Source organism: Apostichopus japonicus, chromosome 8 (genome assembly GCF_037975245.1).
Source record: "Apostichopus japonicus isolate 1M-3 chromosome 8, ASM3797524v1, whole genome shotgun sequence".
NCBI lineage: Eukaryota > Metazoa > Echinodermata > Holothuroidea > Aspidochirotida > Stichopodidae > Apostichopus > Apostichopus japonicus.
In genome coordinates this window covers 33082090-33099423 of record NC_092568.1, presented here as the reverse complement: position 1 = coordinate 33099423, position 17334 = coordinate 33082090, and the positions used below count along the sequence as shown (strand labels likewise).

Genomic DNA, 17334 nt, shown 5'->3' with positions numbered 1-17334 from the left:
GAGTTTATGGCACTACCAAAATCAGTCAGGTGGGGGAGGGGGGGGGTTGTCCCCGTCATCTGAGATTATATGTGCGTACCCCAGTGTATATGTTCCCTTGGTATGAGAGGCCTTTGTAATGACCATAGTACTAAAGTGGACTCACTCTACAAGTAGGCTATATAAAACGAACAAGATACGCATTAGGCTAATATAGCTTAGGCTATATTAGTGCAGTTTATGTTTTATGAATATTTATTACATATTTAAATAACAATAAGACACTCAGAGAAAATAATAAGGCAAAGAGAAACTGCATGTGAAGTGAACTTCTTTATTGCATTACAATTATTACAACGCACACTAATGAGGATCTACGATAAACGTGAACGAGAACTATTCAATCTCTAAATGAAAGTTAAAATTATTTTGAAACATTCCCTTATACAGATGACATTCCCAATACAGTAGACGTTAAGCATTACCGTATAATGTATGCTCTCCAAATGAAAAACGTCACACATTTTGAACGTTGTAGTCTGCTGCCAATGGCCTGTAGTGTATGGTCTGTTGTGTTGTTCTAACCCAAAGTGCGCATGCCCAGCAAATGTATGTGATTGTATATACATGACACGCGTTATGATTTTATAAATAAACATTTTTTTTGGCCATATTATCTATTTGAGGTCTTAGACTCATATAGAATATAATGGATACCTTAGTCAAAGTTTTTTTTAATATTTTTTTAATTTAATTTTCAATAATTGAGAATCGTATTGCGTAAATGAATTGATTAAGGCACTGATATCATGAATCTGGCAATTTTCAAAGCTAAATGCAATTGTACATAATTAATTAACAACTTGCGATAAAGAATAATAACAACAATACTAATAAAAAGAACATATGATTGTATGAATAAGACATTAAAGCTATAAGATCATCAAACGGCATGCACGTACTGACATGTTAACTTCGGTCGGGACATAAAATGCAACACGTCAACATTAGCATCAACATCAATATCAACATCATGTCGACATCAACATCAACATCAAAATTGTGGCAAATTGATTCGGTCCTTAAAGGTAATCAGTATTGCAGACAAATTTAAAAAAATTAAACTTAAAGGCTAAAACTTGCTTTCCTGGAGGTTCCCAACTTCCAAATTAATTACAGACATTAAACAAGTTCAGTTAGAAATTGAAATCAATCAACCATTATTAATTGACTATCTATTAAAATTGTTATTGGCTATGTCACGGATCCATAGAAAACTGAACACAACATTTGCATACAACATCTGCTAGGTATAATTAAAATGGTACAATGAAAAATTTAATAACGTAAAAACTTGAATATCTTCAATATTGAAGCAAATAATGCATCGTTAATGTGAACAAATATATGTGTATATAAAATCGAGATATTCATTTTTTTTTTTGTCTTTGGTTTTACTTTTTGTACCTGTTCGCTATGCGAATACTTTTAGTTCCCAAATGTATTTGGAAAGATTATTATTTTCAATACTTTGACACTTAATAATAAAAAAGACAGATGAAATGGCAAGCACTAACTATGAGGCAATTAAGCAGAAAGATAAATTAAGTAACTAAAATACGTTTGTAAATAGGTATAATAAACTCATGGAGTTTTCATCTGAAAGGCATTGTTAACACTCATTGAATTTTTGCATCACCGTTCTTTGTCTTGGAAAAGATCGTAAAATTATATTATTTTATTGCATTACGGAGTTTTACGGTGATGCTCAAAATTGAAATTATTTCTCTCTTTTTGGTTTTTGTACAAAATGATAAAACGTATCTCTATGAAATAATAATGTTTGGAAAACAAAATTCGTGAATGGAATGTTATGTTGCTATATAACTTATAAATATGCATAATGTTTTGAATGGTGTTAAGAAAATAGCAGTAATATTTGGAACGTTGAAAGTTTGTATATCAAAGGACGGTTACAACGTGATATGGACAAGGTCTGTCAAAGAAAGAATATGTAATAGAGGTATGACGTTAATGTCAAAACGAAATGTCAGATGAGAGGACATTTACAATAAATAACTTTATCGAGTTGATGATACGTTTGTTTTCACTTACTTTTATCCGAAACTATTCGAATTTCTGTCACCTTTCCGCAAAGTGAGCGAACTACATGTCATCTTCAAGGACTTTTCGTACATTCAAATTACTGAGGTTGACCTTGATTGTTACATATTCTTAAGCCCTCCCCCCCCCCCCCTCCCTCTCTGGTTTATCCTTAAGTCGTTCTTTCAATATTCTGTATAAAAAAGGCCAACGCTGCCCCACTATACTTAAATGTTAGAAGTTCAAGCTTCAGTAAAAACGGATGGAATTAAGACTACTCCTCGGCTTCGCATGTTGCAAATGTTGCAATCAATTGGTCGTTACAACACTGCTTTGGACCTGACGATATGTGATAATAATTTCCTCCACAGCATTGCTCTTGGACTGGATCTCGGATCACTTGGTTACCGCAACACTGTCCATTCACGATCTCCTTATGGATCAGGCCGTCGCAACATGTGTCACGTGACGTATCGACTGCTTCGCCATTGGAGCAACACTGGTCGTCGACCGACATGACGTAATTTTTCCCGCCAGTCGTACAGCATGTCTGGAAAAACGTGTTGTATTTCAGTTTATCGCAACATGCGTCTCCGTCGGACGTTTCATAGTACAGGCTATCTTCACAACAAAGAGCGCCCTCTTCAGGGCTGAAAGGGACACTCCCACAACACTCCTGGTGGTCATCTGTTCTCTGGTACCTGCAAACAACAATAATATTGATAATAAAAACAGAGTTAATACTAATGAAATTAACACAGTGACTTAAGCAGCATGGCTACAGCACACACCGTTGAGGATGGAATGTTTTGGCTGTTACGTCATAGATCACTGATTTGCATATTATTTAATCCAATGTTTGTGATCTCTCTTTCTACTTTATTTTTATTTTTTATTTTTGTTATGGACGTATTTGAAAGAAAAGTTCTGAAAATCATTCCGTGAGAAGGAATTTCATTTAATCATGTTTGGGATTTCCCCTCGTAATAGGAAAAGGTTTCCATATTCTGAAATGTATATTAGAAGTGACATCATAGTGTCGGTAGGTTGCTTTATACCTTATAGCTTTAACATGTACAATTCAATATAACTATAAGCATCATGTTTATCATAAAAATTACAAGCATTCCATGCATTAAGGCATTGACATGGTAGTACCTGCAGTATAACAACTGCAGGATCATTCAATTAATTCAATTTCAATGTGTCAAAATGGTCCACTTACTTTCTGTCTCGACAGCAAATTTCACTTGATGGATCATATTTGTCGTTACCACAGCATTCAATATTACTTCCATGGTATTCAATCCCTCCACATATAATCAATGATTCGCTAACACGTCCGCTGATTGCTCCATTGTCACATCTCAAACCGCCGTTCTCGTTACGTTCAGTGAGTTCATCGCCACAGCAAAGTATTGCCTCGTCTCGTGTATCGTACGTTTGTGTCCCACAGCACGCGTAACCTAATTGTAGAGAATACACAATATATGACTCATGTCAATTTTATTACAGTAATATACATTTTTCATAAAATCAATATAAGGTAGTAGTTAAACTTTATCCCTCCTTTAGTCCTCCATTCTTTTCATACTGTAGGTCCCCCTGAAATTCAAGGTACACTCATGGACGTATGAACAAATTGTAGAGGGCTGAAGCCTGGCAGATTTGGTCAATCTTTACCCATATATCGGGTACCTCGTTGATGACGTATCCCGGGATGAACTCCCTCTGACCCCCTCTTCCTGTCGTCAGGTCTAGGTGGGGAGGTTTCCTATTTTCATGTTCACGTGGTTAAACTGGAAACTAAAGTTTGCTTGTAAGAATAGGCCTACGCAAATACCAAGAAGAGTTGACACGCTATAGCTTTCTGTTTCACTTCGTTATACTTCCGGTTGATTACCCAAAGAAGAGCCAAACCCTGACGAGGGGGGCTAATTTAACCTTACCTGCTTCCTTCTCTACCAAACGTCCTCCACAGCACATATGGGTCTTGAAGTTGTACCCTTCCAACCCCTCGGACTGACAGCACTCGTTGAACTCGTTACAGCAGGTATGGTCGGCTGTTATCAGTTCCCCAGCGCAACAGGCATGGATCAGACTATTATAGAATACTTGTCCGTTCTGGCTGTTGTAACAGCTGTCGGGTAGGGCTAGGATTTCATCTTTCATTCGAATGTTGAAGACTTCGTCACATCCGTGATATCGGCTATCATAAGGCCGACCTGCGCATAACCTACACATGCCAAAAGAAAAGTCATTGAACAGGCAATGTTAACCAGTTGCAAGAGAGTATCTCTGGGAAATCTGAATAAACTTTTAGAAGAACTAAAACTTTAAATCAGTGAATTCTGATATCATGAAACTCTGTCTGGCAGACGGAAAGATCTTTCCTCTTTTTGTTTTCAGTTTCAGCTGTAGTGAACAATCTACTTGGATTGGTAAACAATAAGTACAATCTAATTAGATTGGTAATTAATTAGTACAATCTAATTAGATTGGTAAAAATTAACGATTCATCAACGATCCTATATAGAGTCACACCCTCTCTATACAAATGAATCCAGCGCCATGTTCATATGTTATACATTTATAGTATATGACATGCAAATAGTTAAATAATTGACTACAAAGTTCACTTAAAATCCATATTATACTTCAGAGTTAATTAGAGAGAATTAGACACGCACCTATCGCAATAGAGTATATAGGCTATATTTTTTTGTTACATTAATGTAGTGTCATCACTTACTCAACATGTGCTTCTGGTATTTCGTAAACCATGCCATGAACACACGACATCGTCTCGAGTAGATAAATCTCTGGATTGATTGAACCACAACAACCTGCCTCTAGATTACCGAAGAACCTCTTCCGCAATCTACCACCGCAGCAGATGTTTTCACTGGTTTTGAAGAGTCTGTCGCCACAAGATTGGAGCCCAGGTAGCTTTGCCCGTAAGCCATAGGCAGTGCACTCCTATAGGGATGGCACAAAATTTGAAGCCCATATCAAGAAAGTCCTTTTCAGTACATTTTGAGGATCATATATATGGGTGGTGTGAAGCAGGCTGGAGCTGCATGTGTGAAAAGAGAGCAGGAGGGAGAAGGAGGAGGGGGGAAGGCTCTTTCTTTTACGGGCAGAAAATTACATTTTATTTCACCGGTGATGCTATTGGTTACTGATAGAAACCCTCCCCCCCCCCACCTTAGGACCCATTAGGACCCATCCCGTCCCTCTACGTTTACCTCTAATTTACTTTCCCCAAAAGAAATATTGCATTCAGTAAAATCAGTTGATAATCATATCATGACGTGGAGACTCACTGAGGTAGCACTATTGTATGATATGTGTCTTTCAGGGAGTCTGGCAGAGAGCTCCACTTTGCACATCTTATCCATTGAGTTAGCCAAGAAACAAGGCGGTACTCCGTTGCAGTCGACCGATTTGTCTACAATGGTACCATCTAAGGAAAGAAAGTAAGATAGTAGTATCCAAAAAGGGGGAGAATTTACATAATAACAATGTGCACCCTCAGAATTCCGTATAGTCGATTTCGTAAGATTACGAAAAAAAAAAGGAACAGGTGCAAATTCCTTCTTATCCGTGTGGCGGCGATTGCCATCGTCATAGCTAAACAATTGCTTTGTCATCTTCGTCGTCATCGTCATCATCGCCATCGTCGTCATCATCAACGTCAAAGGTTTCGACATCGTCGTTGTATAGTCAGTATCGTCATCGTAACCGTCTTGTCGTCACATACCGGAAGTCATCTCTGACGTCAGCTTAATCGGTATCAACATCGATGTCTATCATTATCGTTTACATTGTCACCGACACCGATATCGTGGTAAATCGCATCGCCGTCGTCTTCGTATTTACCCCTGACCCCCACCCCTCCCCTCCACCCTCCCCTTCCCCCTCCCATCCCTTCCATCCATCCCTTACTCTTCACTACCCTCCCTCCCATTCACTACCCCCTCCCCTCACCCCAACATTACTTTAAAGTGTGATGATTTGGGGTGTCGATTATACTCCCTTTAAAAGTAGACGTTCACAAAAGATAAAAGAAAAGGAAATATATATATATAGATGAATTGCGCGATTTGCATACCTGGACAACATTTCTGTTCACTTAAACTAAATTTCTCGTTTCCATTGCAGCATCCCTCTACTTCCGGAGTGTATGATGTCCTTCCGCAACACTTGTCCATCGGTTTGTCCTTGTGGACTAAATTATAACCATTGTAATCTTTGCAACATAGCGCCAGTTCAGTGTTGTAGGGTAGAACTAAATAAAACGAATGTAGAGAGAGTTAAGTAATGAGAGTATACAGCACAGTAACATTCTAATTACGTGTTTTCCATCTTATATACAATGCGTATAAACATGGAATTGTTGATTTACTTATCTGGCTTTTGACCACCGCACAATTAATATCATATCGACTTTACTTTGGTACTTTTTAACGAAAAGTCACTCAACAGGTATAGCCTGTGCACAAAATCCATACACCTATATCCAATAACAACTCCAGTCCCCTTACATATACAGTCTACAACAAGATCACCATGGTGATGTAAGAGGGGCCGGGGATAGATGCTAATATATACTTTGGTTCTATTTGTGGGTTTGGAAATTAGGCTTGAATCGACCTAAATCACCTTTCAAAGGAGCCTATCAAGCATAACGAAGTTAATAAATAGTAAACCTCATAGAAGAAATTCATAAGGGTGTGGAGTGGAAAATGTGCAACTGACTATATGCTGCCATCTACCCCTTTGCCCCTCAATTGACCTCAAGTTGGTTTCATTTCTAGATAATCAATGATATAAGGATCATTGGCCCTTTATACACCTAGTTTACGCTTCTTCGAGAGTTACTGATATCAGGGAGTTGTTATGCATGGAAACTCCCTGCTGAGATGTTAAATATCCACCACACGGATGTGAAGTATATATACGGAACGCAAAATCCAAGAACCGGACGGTAAACCCTGGCTAAATACTTACCATCTGCACAACAAGCGTTGTCCGTGTTCGCCCCGTAATAGTGCAAACTACCTCCACACTCGAATGCCTGAGTGACCAGATATGCGGTGTCATTACCCCAAAACACTCGGGTGATGCCATCGATTAAAGGCACCTCTACCTCTACATGGAAATACGAATGTCCACCATTGACACAGGTCGAGGCGTCTGGGTTATACGGTTCATCATAACAACAACTGGCCTGACCTAACGAAGAAAACAAGAAATTACTTCAGAAATGGTAAGAATCAGGTATGCAAAAGTACAAAGCAAACTGCAGCGATTGAGAAGAGATATTCACGCGCATGTTTTTTTCTCCATATAAAATAGAACTTGATTAGTTTGCATATTGTGTATTTGTATAGTCTTTAAATGCGCTAAAGATGACCCCTATCAGAGGATAGTACCATTCGAGCAAGAATGAATTTATGTTCATAAGGAACAAAGTAAGTTATGACAGTGAATTTGCATGGGCTTGGGTAAGAACCATGCACCTGCTGCTGCTTTAAATGAACTATACATAGCTTTATAAAACAGCCTCAAGGCCTGATATATATTATGTCATATATATATATATATATATATTACATTACATTACATTATATTATATTATATTATTAAGTTAGATGGTATAAGAAACCAAAATATACTAAGGTAGGCAACCGCAAAATTATCATAACGTGTGACTCACGTTGGAACAATGATTTTGTCAACAATGGTATGTATTTCTCTTTTCCTGGTTTTAAGACGAAATTAGGAAAGGATTTCTTTGTAATTACCACTAGCTTGAATAACTTCTCCATGGCAACAAACTTCGTTGTCTTCATTGTAGGCTGTCTGACCACAACAGTCGGTTGAAAATCCCCTCGGAACCACTTGGTCACCGCAGCACATTCCACTGTCATCTTCGTATGCTGTATTACCACAGCAACTAGTCAGGTCGCTAATACGTTCGTTGACGACCTGTAGTAAATGCGCATGATCAGATTGTAATAACTGTACACTGAATTCACATGTATGTATATCACAACCGTTGATTAACAGGCTCCATAGTATGCATGATGACGAAAGTATTATAAGAACGCACGCCCACATATGCAGTAATTACGATATCTACGAAAGCCTATACCGATACATTTGATTAAAAAAATTAATCAATAAATTATAACATGACTATTCATATTACGTAAATTTTGTAGTACGATTAAAGCGTTTTGAAGAATTATTTCTGACGCAGTTCATGACGAAGTGAAGAGGTATAGTCAAAAAGACTAGACTAAGATATACAGAGAAAAGTACATGATTAGTAATATATATTTAAAAAGGGTAACATTATTCTCACCATATCACAACATAGCTCTAACTGTGGATCGTATTTATCCATTCCACAACATTTCTGGTTCCTGCTGGATTCAAACACCACACTTGCACCATTCGATGAACAGCACAGATCGTTTCCTGGTTGGTAAATCTGTGCAACACCATCACCACAGCATTCCCCGATACCGTTAACGACCTCTCCATTGCAACACGTGCCAACCCTTGTGTCCATGTAGTCACCTCCACAACAAGTAAAATCTAAAAAGAGGAAACACAAAAATATAACGTAACTGTGACTTCGACAATTATATTTGTTGAAATATCGCATTATTCAAGGAATATTTTGTCAAAGAAAAAGTACAATCTAACTTGTTCCTTTATAAAAAAAAAATATGGTATTGAACTTACGCACAACACTTCGTCTGCTAAATTTGATTGACTTTCTGCTCAATCATATAACACTCGTGCGATCTTTTGAATTACTTTGGCTTGTCTGAGTGTCATCAAATGCCTTGACTGCCCTGGCATGCTTTGGTTGCTATCTGTACTGATAAGCTACACTCATGGTCTAGACTTAATAGTTCAGTCGCTTTTAATGAAGAGTCTATTAGTCTTACAGTGCGGCCCCCATACCCTTAAACTTTAAACGATATGAAACTGCATGTATCATAATATACTGATGAAAGTTGTTGCAGACGATTATACGAGATTATTATCTCGAGCAATTCTGATCCTAATATGATATTTAGAATTTTCCACTATTTATTCTTAGCCGTTATCATCTTATTATACTTAACTTCATTCTGAGTGCTATAAAGATGTTCTTGGCAGCATACTTTCCCTGCTTTGTCATATACCACCCCTGCGCAGCAACCCTCCAATTCCACGTCGTATGCAACGGGATCCGATGTACCAATGGCACAACACGCATGCGTAGATTTTTCAATGACTTGCCCACAACATGCTTGCGTCTCTGTGGCATACATTTGTAAGCCACTGCCTATGAATGGATAAGACAATGGTATGTAAGCAAACATTTTAGCACTTGATGAAATCAATTGACTTTATATATGGTCAACACAATCATTAAAAATAGATGAAAGAAGTAAACAGTCTTTCTTTTTTCGTGGCCTATGTTTTGTGACAGTATAGTATAGGCTAACCTGTACTATGACGTATGTCGATACTAATTGGATATGTGTAAAACAATAACCCAATCAAATAAATTTTGCAGTTTTGTTATGTAACGTGCTATTTTTGTTCTGAAATATTTTAAATCTATTTTTGCAATTATTATTCTTGGAAGTCACTCTTATATCATATATGGTTGTATAGTGAAGTATCTGCATGCTAGAAGAATCTTTGATAAATCACATATTCTAATATTTTCTATACTTACAACATTCGGACAAAGGGTTATTGTTCTCGTCCAAATCCTTTCTGTAGACGACACCCCCGCAACACGTCTCTTCAGATGTATCGTATATCATATCTGGACAACGACCTCCCTTGCACATGCCTTTCTCTCCTTCTGTGATAAGGAAATCCGTCCGAAAACATACATAATGAGTAGACATAATAATAATACAACGAGTTTAGGGAGCATGTGTATAGTATATAGCTTTTGCTGTCATTCAAAAATTTACAAGCTAACCAGGTTTCACCATCTTTTTGAGTTATCCATATATCATACGTAATCATCTTACCTAAAACAGCTACAAAACCTGCAATTATTTCCTGCTTTTAATTGATGAATAATTCAAGTATTAGAAGACAGCAGAGAAGCAATAACTGTTAAAATAACAGTTTCATTCTTAAGGTAAAAGGGAAAAGAGGGAATAAAAATTATTTTTTTTAAAAGTCGAAAAATGAAAAGAAACAAACCAAGAAAAGGAAGAAAAGAAAGAAAACCAACAAAGAAAGAAATAAATAAAAAATATTACCGCTTGTTTTTTTTTTCATGAAAGAGAAAATCCCGTAACCATAGAGATGTAATAAAACTATGATAACGATTGACAATCTTACCCAGTACCCAGGTTGTATGGTCGTCATATATGTCTCCTTGTGTTATAGCAACTGACAAATGATATAACATATGCCTGTTAATCTATATATACGTCGTAATATGACACGTTCATTCGTGCATATAGTTGTACATAATAAAAACCACTCATTCTTGGACTAATTTTGTACATCACATGAATTCTATGAATATTCATAATTGTTTAATGACAAACAATCTTGCACGAAAGTTTAAAAAATATGGATTAATAAGCTGTTAGCCCGTAGAGTTTATGCATGAATATATTAGACTGACTTTATAGTGCTAAATCCTTGAGACTCGTTGTGAAGGTTGGGTGTTTGGAGAAGGTATACTATATAGGGTTCGGGGGCCAGGTATTCATGGAGGTCTGCCGAACGACCTTTGGAGATCGACTAATAACATACCTGAAAGGTACAGACAGAAGACTATATTGGTTTATAATGAAGCAAAGATCTTTAGAAACACTTGAAGATGACCCTATATGAGCCTTGCTTCCTCCCCACACACAAATCTATACCTCACTTTATGTAAACCATTCTATTCGTGGGTGCAAATACCGACCCACCCTGGCCACTTCCCAACCCGTGGAAAGGGAAAACATATCCCCCGGACTTGTGGAACAAACTCGATTTTTCTTCAAGACATATAATAGAACGCGCAGCATGCATTCACTTAACGTAATTTGCGATCTTGATAACTTTGAAACTCATACCAATTAACTAGGCAACCAAGAACTTTAACACTTGTTCGTGAATTGCACTTCATTGGGAAGCTCCGTAGTGACTTTCTTCCACATAGGCCAATACGTTTTTGTTTACGACAATTAACGCGGGTAATTATATAGTAAAATAAATATAACACAGACAGATAAAACAGAAAATCCCAGTTTAATGGAAATATTGAAGTTCTGTCATTTTGTCGGATATATGATACTTGCAAAACACGACTTTAAGAAACAGTCCAAATGTACATGTGGTAAAGAGCAACATCAGTGAACATTCCTAATTCATGTAATCTCTACTCATTGCTTCAATTTAACGCATAGACGACAAATTTATTACTCATTTCACTATGATCTCATTTGAGTCACAAATTTTATAACTATTCAAGATCAGTACATGCAGGTATAATATCACAAGAATGAAATTATAGTAATATTCCTGAGAGTATGTCATGAAAAATAAATACAGACTGAACCTTCGTGATCAGAAATAATGTCAACTTATATCGCGCATTATATTAAATACACCGTATATACATATAATGCCACTAACAAATCAAGCATCAGTAAACAAAATAAATGTACAGCTACGAAAGCGATTTTCTCCGTTTTAGCAATCAAATTTGGCAAAAAGAAAAACTTAACTCTGTCTGTAAAGTAAGTAAACTCATGTATTTCCAATTATATATACTTTTAATTATCTATAAACTAGTGGGAATTATAAGTAAACAAAATCACAAAAATCTGACTGAATATAAATGAAAATAAACTTACCTGCCAAAGCAACTAGCAATAGAATGCTCGCGAAAATGTTCATAATGGACTTTGGAATTAGATTCATAAAAAATATGACTTGTTTTTGTCGATGTTACGTTCCTCCTCTCGCAAACTCTTGCTTTTTTTTATCTAAACAAGATAACCAAATCCCAAACTTATATAGTAATTTTATCCGATGGGGAAAGTCCCCATGATATAACGTCATGAAATATTGCGCAATATGCGGCATGAGCAGAAGATATTTACATACAACCAGCTTGTGTTTTAATTATTTACGCTCATTTAGTATGAACAAATGAAATTCAAATGAAACGGCGCGGATATATGCAATTTTCAATTAATTATTTTATAATTGTTAACAATCTCGTGTCATGTTACAGTATGTAACAGTAAATAGCCAGCATAAAGGATATAATTTCGATCTCTTATTAATTGCACATGCACGAGTAAAACAATTCACCTTATCTTTCGTTTTATGACATAAATCCCATCTGAGGTGCCTCTCCGTGATGATATTTCATAATGAATCCAACCAACCTATAGCATTATCCATATACCGGAACCTAGAGATGAAAAATACATCAATGGAGCAATTTTTTTCGACAATTCTTAAGTTAAGCTTATTTTGGTAACAGCAATTTTGAAACATTCGATTCATTACACGGATTGTCCTCATCTCTAAGTTATATTTAAAATTAATTAATGTTACAGTGAAAGGATGTTTGCTTATATACGCTGCTTGACGAAACCGTTACTAAATTGCGGCATATCGAGGCCGGATCGGAGAGATCGGGAGGGGGGGTGGGGGGGGGGTATGTGAGTGGAGGTGATGATAGGTCAGATAGTGAATGCCGTTGTGGGGAAGCACCTACAGTATAGTTCAAAGATGTCTTTAATCTGCATGGGTAATTAACCATATTTCCGACTTGCAAATTATTAATAATTATAATAATACGCCTTCACGTTCGCTAATGCAGGTAACTGTTTATTTAAAATAAAATAAAACTGTTACCAAACTGCTTATCCACTAGAGCGCCTGTGTAGGAAAATGCGTAAAAGTAAGTTGGCCTGACGTTTCGATCCTAGCAGGATCTTCTTCAAAGGCTGAATGACAAGTAACAGTAACAGAAGGGACAAAAACACGCACAAAATACAGACAGGTTAATGAGCATGGTGAACACAAAGAGATGAATGAAAAGGGATTAGTGGACAAAGGATGGAGAGAAGAAAGAAAGAAACCATCAGGGGAAGAAGAGGGGTAGGAGATAAACAGTGGAGGGACAAAGAGAGGATTAAGGGAAGGGGTAGGGAATAAACTGGATAAGAACAAAGACAGAAAGGTGTGGAGAAAAATGGGTGGAAGAGAGCTACGAGAAGAGGAGTCAAGGGGGGGGGAACAAGGGGAGAAGGAGGGGGGACAGAAGAAAAGTTAGTCATGTCCTTCCTGAATGTTGAGCCCATGAGGTTGAATGGTGCGAAGGCGTTGCATCCACAGCCTCTCTCTGCTGATTCGTACTAGGTCAGGACGGCTACCCAAGGATTCAATCCCATGTAGGGACATGTCGTTAATGGTATGGTTGGGAAGGTTAAAGTGTCCTCCAACTGGAGTCTCAGTCTTCATGGTGTTGACTGTGGATCTGTGACCATAGAATCGCTTCTTGGGGTGGTTTTGGTTTCGCCAACATACTGGATGCAAACCCTACAAGAGATCAGATATATGACATTAGTGGTTGTGCAAGTGATGTGACCCTTAGTATTGTGTGTGAGTTGGGTGCTGTGGCTGGTGATGGAATTGGATTCAACAATGTGGTGGCTGCAGATGATGCATCTCGAAGTACGATCACATTTGAAAGTACCATGCTCAATGGGTGTAGGGTAAGTCAGTTATCAATACGGCATTGTTTATAAGACTCCATTCAGCTATAATGTCTCAAAGTAAGCCTACAGATGCAATGTTACTTTTCCCGAACAATAGTTAAAGCACTATAGACTTTACCGTTTGTCTCTTCCGCGGGTTTCTTATACGCTTCCACGTCGTCAATTTCCCACGTTAACAAGTGAAAATTTGCCGCTGTTCGTTGGGACTTGGCGGTCTACTAGATCTGTTACCATTCACTTTTTATGCATATTACACGTCAAAGTGACAGCATAAATTTGGTCTAAGTTAATGCTAACTATGCATGTACATCTACTATATAAACAAAGCAGACAACCTTAGACTTTGCAGAGTGTGTTCCGCGAACTGCTTCTAAGATTTCCACATTGACGGGTGAGAACAGGCCTCTGCTTTCTGATGGGGATCAATCAGCAACTTCCCGCCCCACGCAGCCCCTCCCCCAGCTGTTAACTCACACAACAGAGGGAAAGAGAACACATTAGAAAAGAATAGGCAGTGTAACATTGGTCTAGTATTAAAGCATATGCGATTAACAAAATTCCCCCCCCCCCCACTTTTCCTCAGGTTAAAAATGTGCCCTTTTTCTACATAAAAATTAAGGTGTCTCAAGTTAGCAAGAGGCCAGGGAACCAGGATCAACACTTGGGAAGGGCCGTTTCCAGCCATCTGAGGGGTTTGTAAAACCAAAACTTTTCTTGTACGCTCCGCGCCAACCGATGGTGGCGCTCCGCTCAGATAGTCGTGCATACAACTTTGCAAATCCTGGCTACGCCCCTGACTTTTAATGAATTTAGGTGGGTCAAACTCAAAGCTATTTCGAATGGAAAAAAATTGTTAAGATATTGACAAGAAATAAACTCTAATTTGGAAGATTCCTACATTAGCAACGATTTCACCTCATTTTGTCTCAAAAGAAAACTTGTTCCTTGTTTCCCAATTTGCACATTGGATATTGCAGTGCTAGTATGCATATTTTCCTTGAGGGGGGGGGGGGGGCGTTGATGGAGTGATGTGTATACGCAAATAAGATAATACAATAAGAGTTAGAAAGGGCACTAAATATAAGGCTGCATCAGTCCAATCGAATTTCTGCAAAGTGCCCTTTGATGTCGGTGCCCCCCCCCCCCAGATTAAAAGTGCTTCCGCCGTCCTTGATATAGCCTACTTGTCACCGAATATCATATAATGCCTTTGATAGCACAGATCGTAGAGATCATCCGGGAAGTTGTTGTACGGGAGTAGCATGATATACCTCTGGGTCGCTGAGTCAATTCCGGTTCGAATAGCCGGTTTTTCGGTATCCCGTTTCTTGTACTCAGGACACCGATGATATTGACGACAAGAGTCAGAGATGGAACTAATATGACATTAGCATAAATGAATATCGATTCCATTGCTATTTTTTTCCATTGCTACATTTCTAAGAATGTTTGCCAGTTAATTCTAGATAGATGGGTGTATTTATATATATATATATATATATATAATATATATATATATATATATATATATATATATATATATATATATATATATGAATTGATCACTCCATCCTACCCCCCCCCCCTAACTCTCTTTTGCTGTATCCACCCATGTGTTCTCTTTCTCTTCTAGCTTTCTTTACAAATGACCACTACTGAGAACTTGGGAACAGGTATATGTCAATTTATTGCGAGTTTGGCACAAGGTCTATATAAAGGGCCTATATAATTCACCGAAACTATAGTTTTCAAATCCCACACAGTCAAGGCACATTCATTCTTGCTCGTGATGATCGGTACATAGGCCTTCGATTGGTTAGTTGGTAGAGCGGGATGCGAATTTGTTTTTCGTAGTACAACGAAGGGAAAGTTATGAATTATTCATGATCTTACAAAAATAAACTGGCTGCCAAATATCCACGTTGAGAAATGAAGTATTCATTTGTCACAGAGCCGTATATTTGTCACTTGTAACAGCGCCGTTGTACAACTTGCGCACGCTTTTGAACGTATACACTGAATCATTGGCAGAAAGCCTAGGCCTATCCACCTGTTGTCCATTGTAAATGTAACGAATATATGCTACAAGTGCTTTTCATATGGTATTGCTGATATCAGGTTAATATTGTACTAACTTAATTTAATGTAGGCCTATGTCAGTTTCATGAAAGGATGGTCATTGGAAGTATACAAAGCATCCCTGTAAAGTGAAGAGGGTGGGAGTTGGGGGAGGGGGGGGGGTCGGTTTGAGTAAGGCTCAATGCAACTAGAATAGTTTTGGATGATACTTTGAGTCAACTTATTACATCCTAACATATATGTCCCACACAATTCAAAAATTTGCTTTGCCCACAAAAGCTCCTAAATCAAGGGAAGCATAGGCATGTAAGGATGGCAGGATCTGGGTTCCTCAACCCCCAATTCCCAAATTGTTTGGACGACTCAACTATCTTGGGAAAGCTTTGGCAAATTTTAAGGTTCTAGAAGGAAGTTATTTGGAAATCAAAGGTGTTAAAGTTATACTCGGCTGACACTGTGCATCAATCTATTTAGGCTCTCAATGCATTTTATACATTACTGGGTACACATGCCTTAGAAAAGGCTTTGGTCCGAATTTTGATGACATTTTATTCTCTACACCCTCTACTATATCTATACAGTTACTTCATATAGCCAGGTTAATTTCTATCCTGAAAATACCGAAGCATAATGGGTTTTTTTACCACCACATCACTTTGGACAAGTCTGCGGTAAATGTATTTTCCCATTAAATCTGAATGACTCTTTTACCTCGATAATTTGGAAAGAAAATCAATATTAACTTAAGATGTGATTGGAAATGCAATATAGTTTGCGACTGGTTGTGTTGGGCCAGTGGGGGCGGGTGGTAGTGGGGGGGTGGTGGGGTTGGTTAGGAGTTGAGGTATACTCTCTGTCAAAGCGTTCAGGATGATTGTTTAAAGAAAACTAAATTAAAACAAATCCAAAATAACATCTGAAATGTCACAGTTTTCCAGTTCAGCTGCATTTGTCGCTTTTAGACAAGCAGTCAAATTCAATATGTCAAATCCATTTAATTACATATTTTGTTTTCTTACCCAGTTCTGTTAATCCGCAACTTTGTGCATGCATTGTAGGTGTTCTATTGTTTGTTTGTTTTTTTCCTTCTCTATATAAAATTTAATAATCTCGTTTTTACTTTGTAAGGGACCAGAATCGAAAAGTTATTTAAAGGGATATAAATACATTGGCGTTGCAATGGGGGAAGCGGGTGTACGGCCCCCTTTCAACCCCATAAACTTGAACATTCAAGAGTATTCATTAGCACAGCCCTGCGTTTAAACCTAATCAATCCCTATGTTGAAATGACATATCATACTATATGAACCAACCACAATGGTATAACATGTAATTCCCAAGATCAAGTTCATTAACATAATTTTGTTCAGTTAAGTTGGATTCTGATTACTAAAGGATATCG

At 37.6% G+C, this 17334-nt stretch overlaps 1 protein-coding gene across 3 annotated transcripts; it reads right to left on the bottom strand.

Annotated features, from left to right (window-relative positions):
* Positions 1 to 317: 317 nt before the first annotated feature.
* Positions 318 to 12089, bottom strand: LOC139971080 (uncharacterized). 3 transcript variants are annotated; one of them, XM_071977259.1, is made up of 13 exons: positions 11973 to 12088; positions 10459 to 10509; positions 9833 to 9964; positions 9231 to 9433; positions 8456 to 8691; positions 7893 to 8076; positions 7096 to 7320; positions 6197 to 6373; positions 5409 to 5548; positions 4835 to 5061; positions 4032 to 4318; positions 3308 to 3548; positions 318 to 2783 (listed from the first exon to the last, which is right to left on the bottom strand). In XM_071977259.1, the coding sequence occupies exons 5-13, from the start codon at positions 8663 to 8665 to the stop codon at positions 2357 to 2359; spliced, it is 2118 nt and encodes a 705-aa protein (XP_071833360.1). In that variant the 5' UTR covers positions 8666 to 8691; positions 9231 to 9433; positions 9833 to 9964; positions 10459 to 10509; positions 11973 to 12088; the 3' UTR covers positions 318 to 2356. The 3 variants fall into 3 exon arrangements, with proteins under 3 accessions (XP_071833360.1, XP_071833359.1, XP_071833361.1); XM_071977258.1 differs by lacking the exon at positions 10459 to 10509 and having other exon boundaries at positions 11973 to 12089; XM_071977260.1 differs by lacking the exons at positions 9231 to 9433; positions 9833 to 9964; positions 10459 to 10509; positions 11973 to 12088 and adding an exon at positions 8842 to 9160.
* Positions 12090 to 17334: the final 5245 nt, after the last annotated feature.

Excerpts from the sequence above, each read along its gene's own strand:
- LOC139971080 (XM_071977258.1), bottom strand. The coding sequence starts at position 8,665 with ATGGACACAAGGGTTGGCACGTGTTGCAATGGAGAGGTCGTTAACGGT. Across the intron at positions 8,077-8,455 it reads TAGAGCTATGTTGTGATATG|GTCGTCAACGAACGTATTAG; the intron begins GTGAGAATAATG and ends CATTTACTACAG. Across the intron at positions 6,374-7,095 it reads CAACGCTTGTTGTGCAGATG|TTCTACCCTACAACACTGAA; the intron begins GTAAGTATTTAG and ends CGTTTTATTTAG.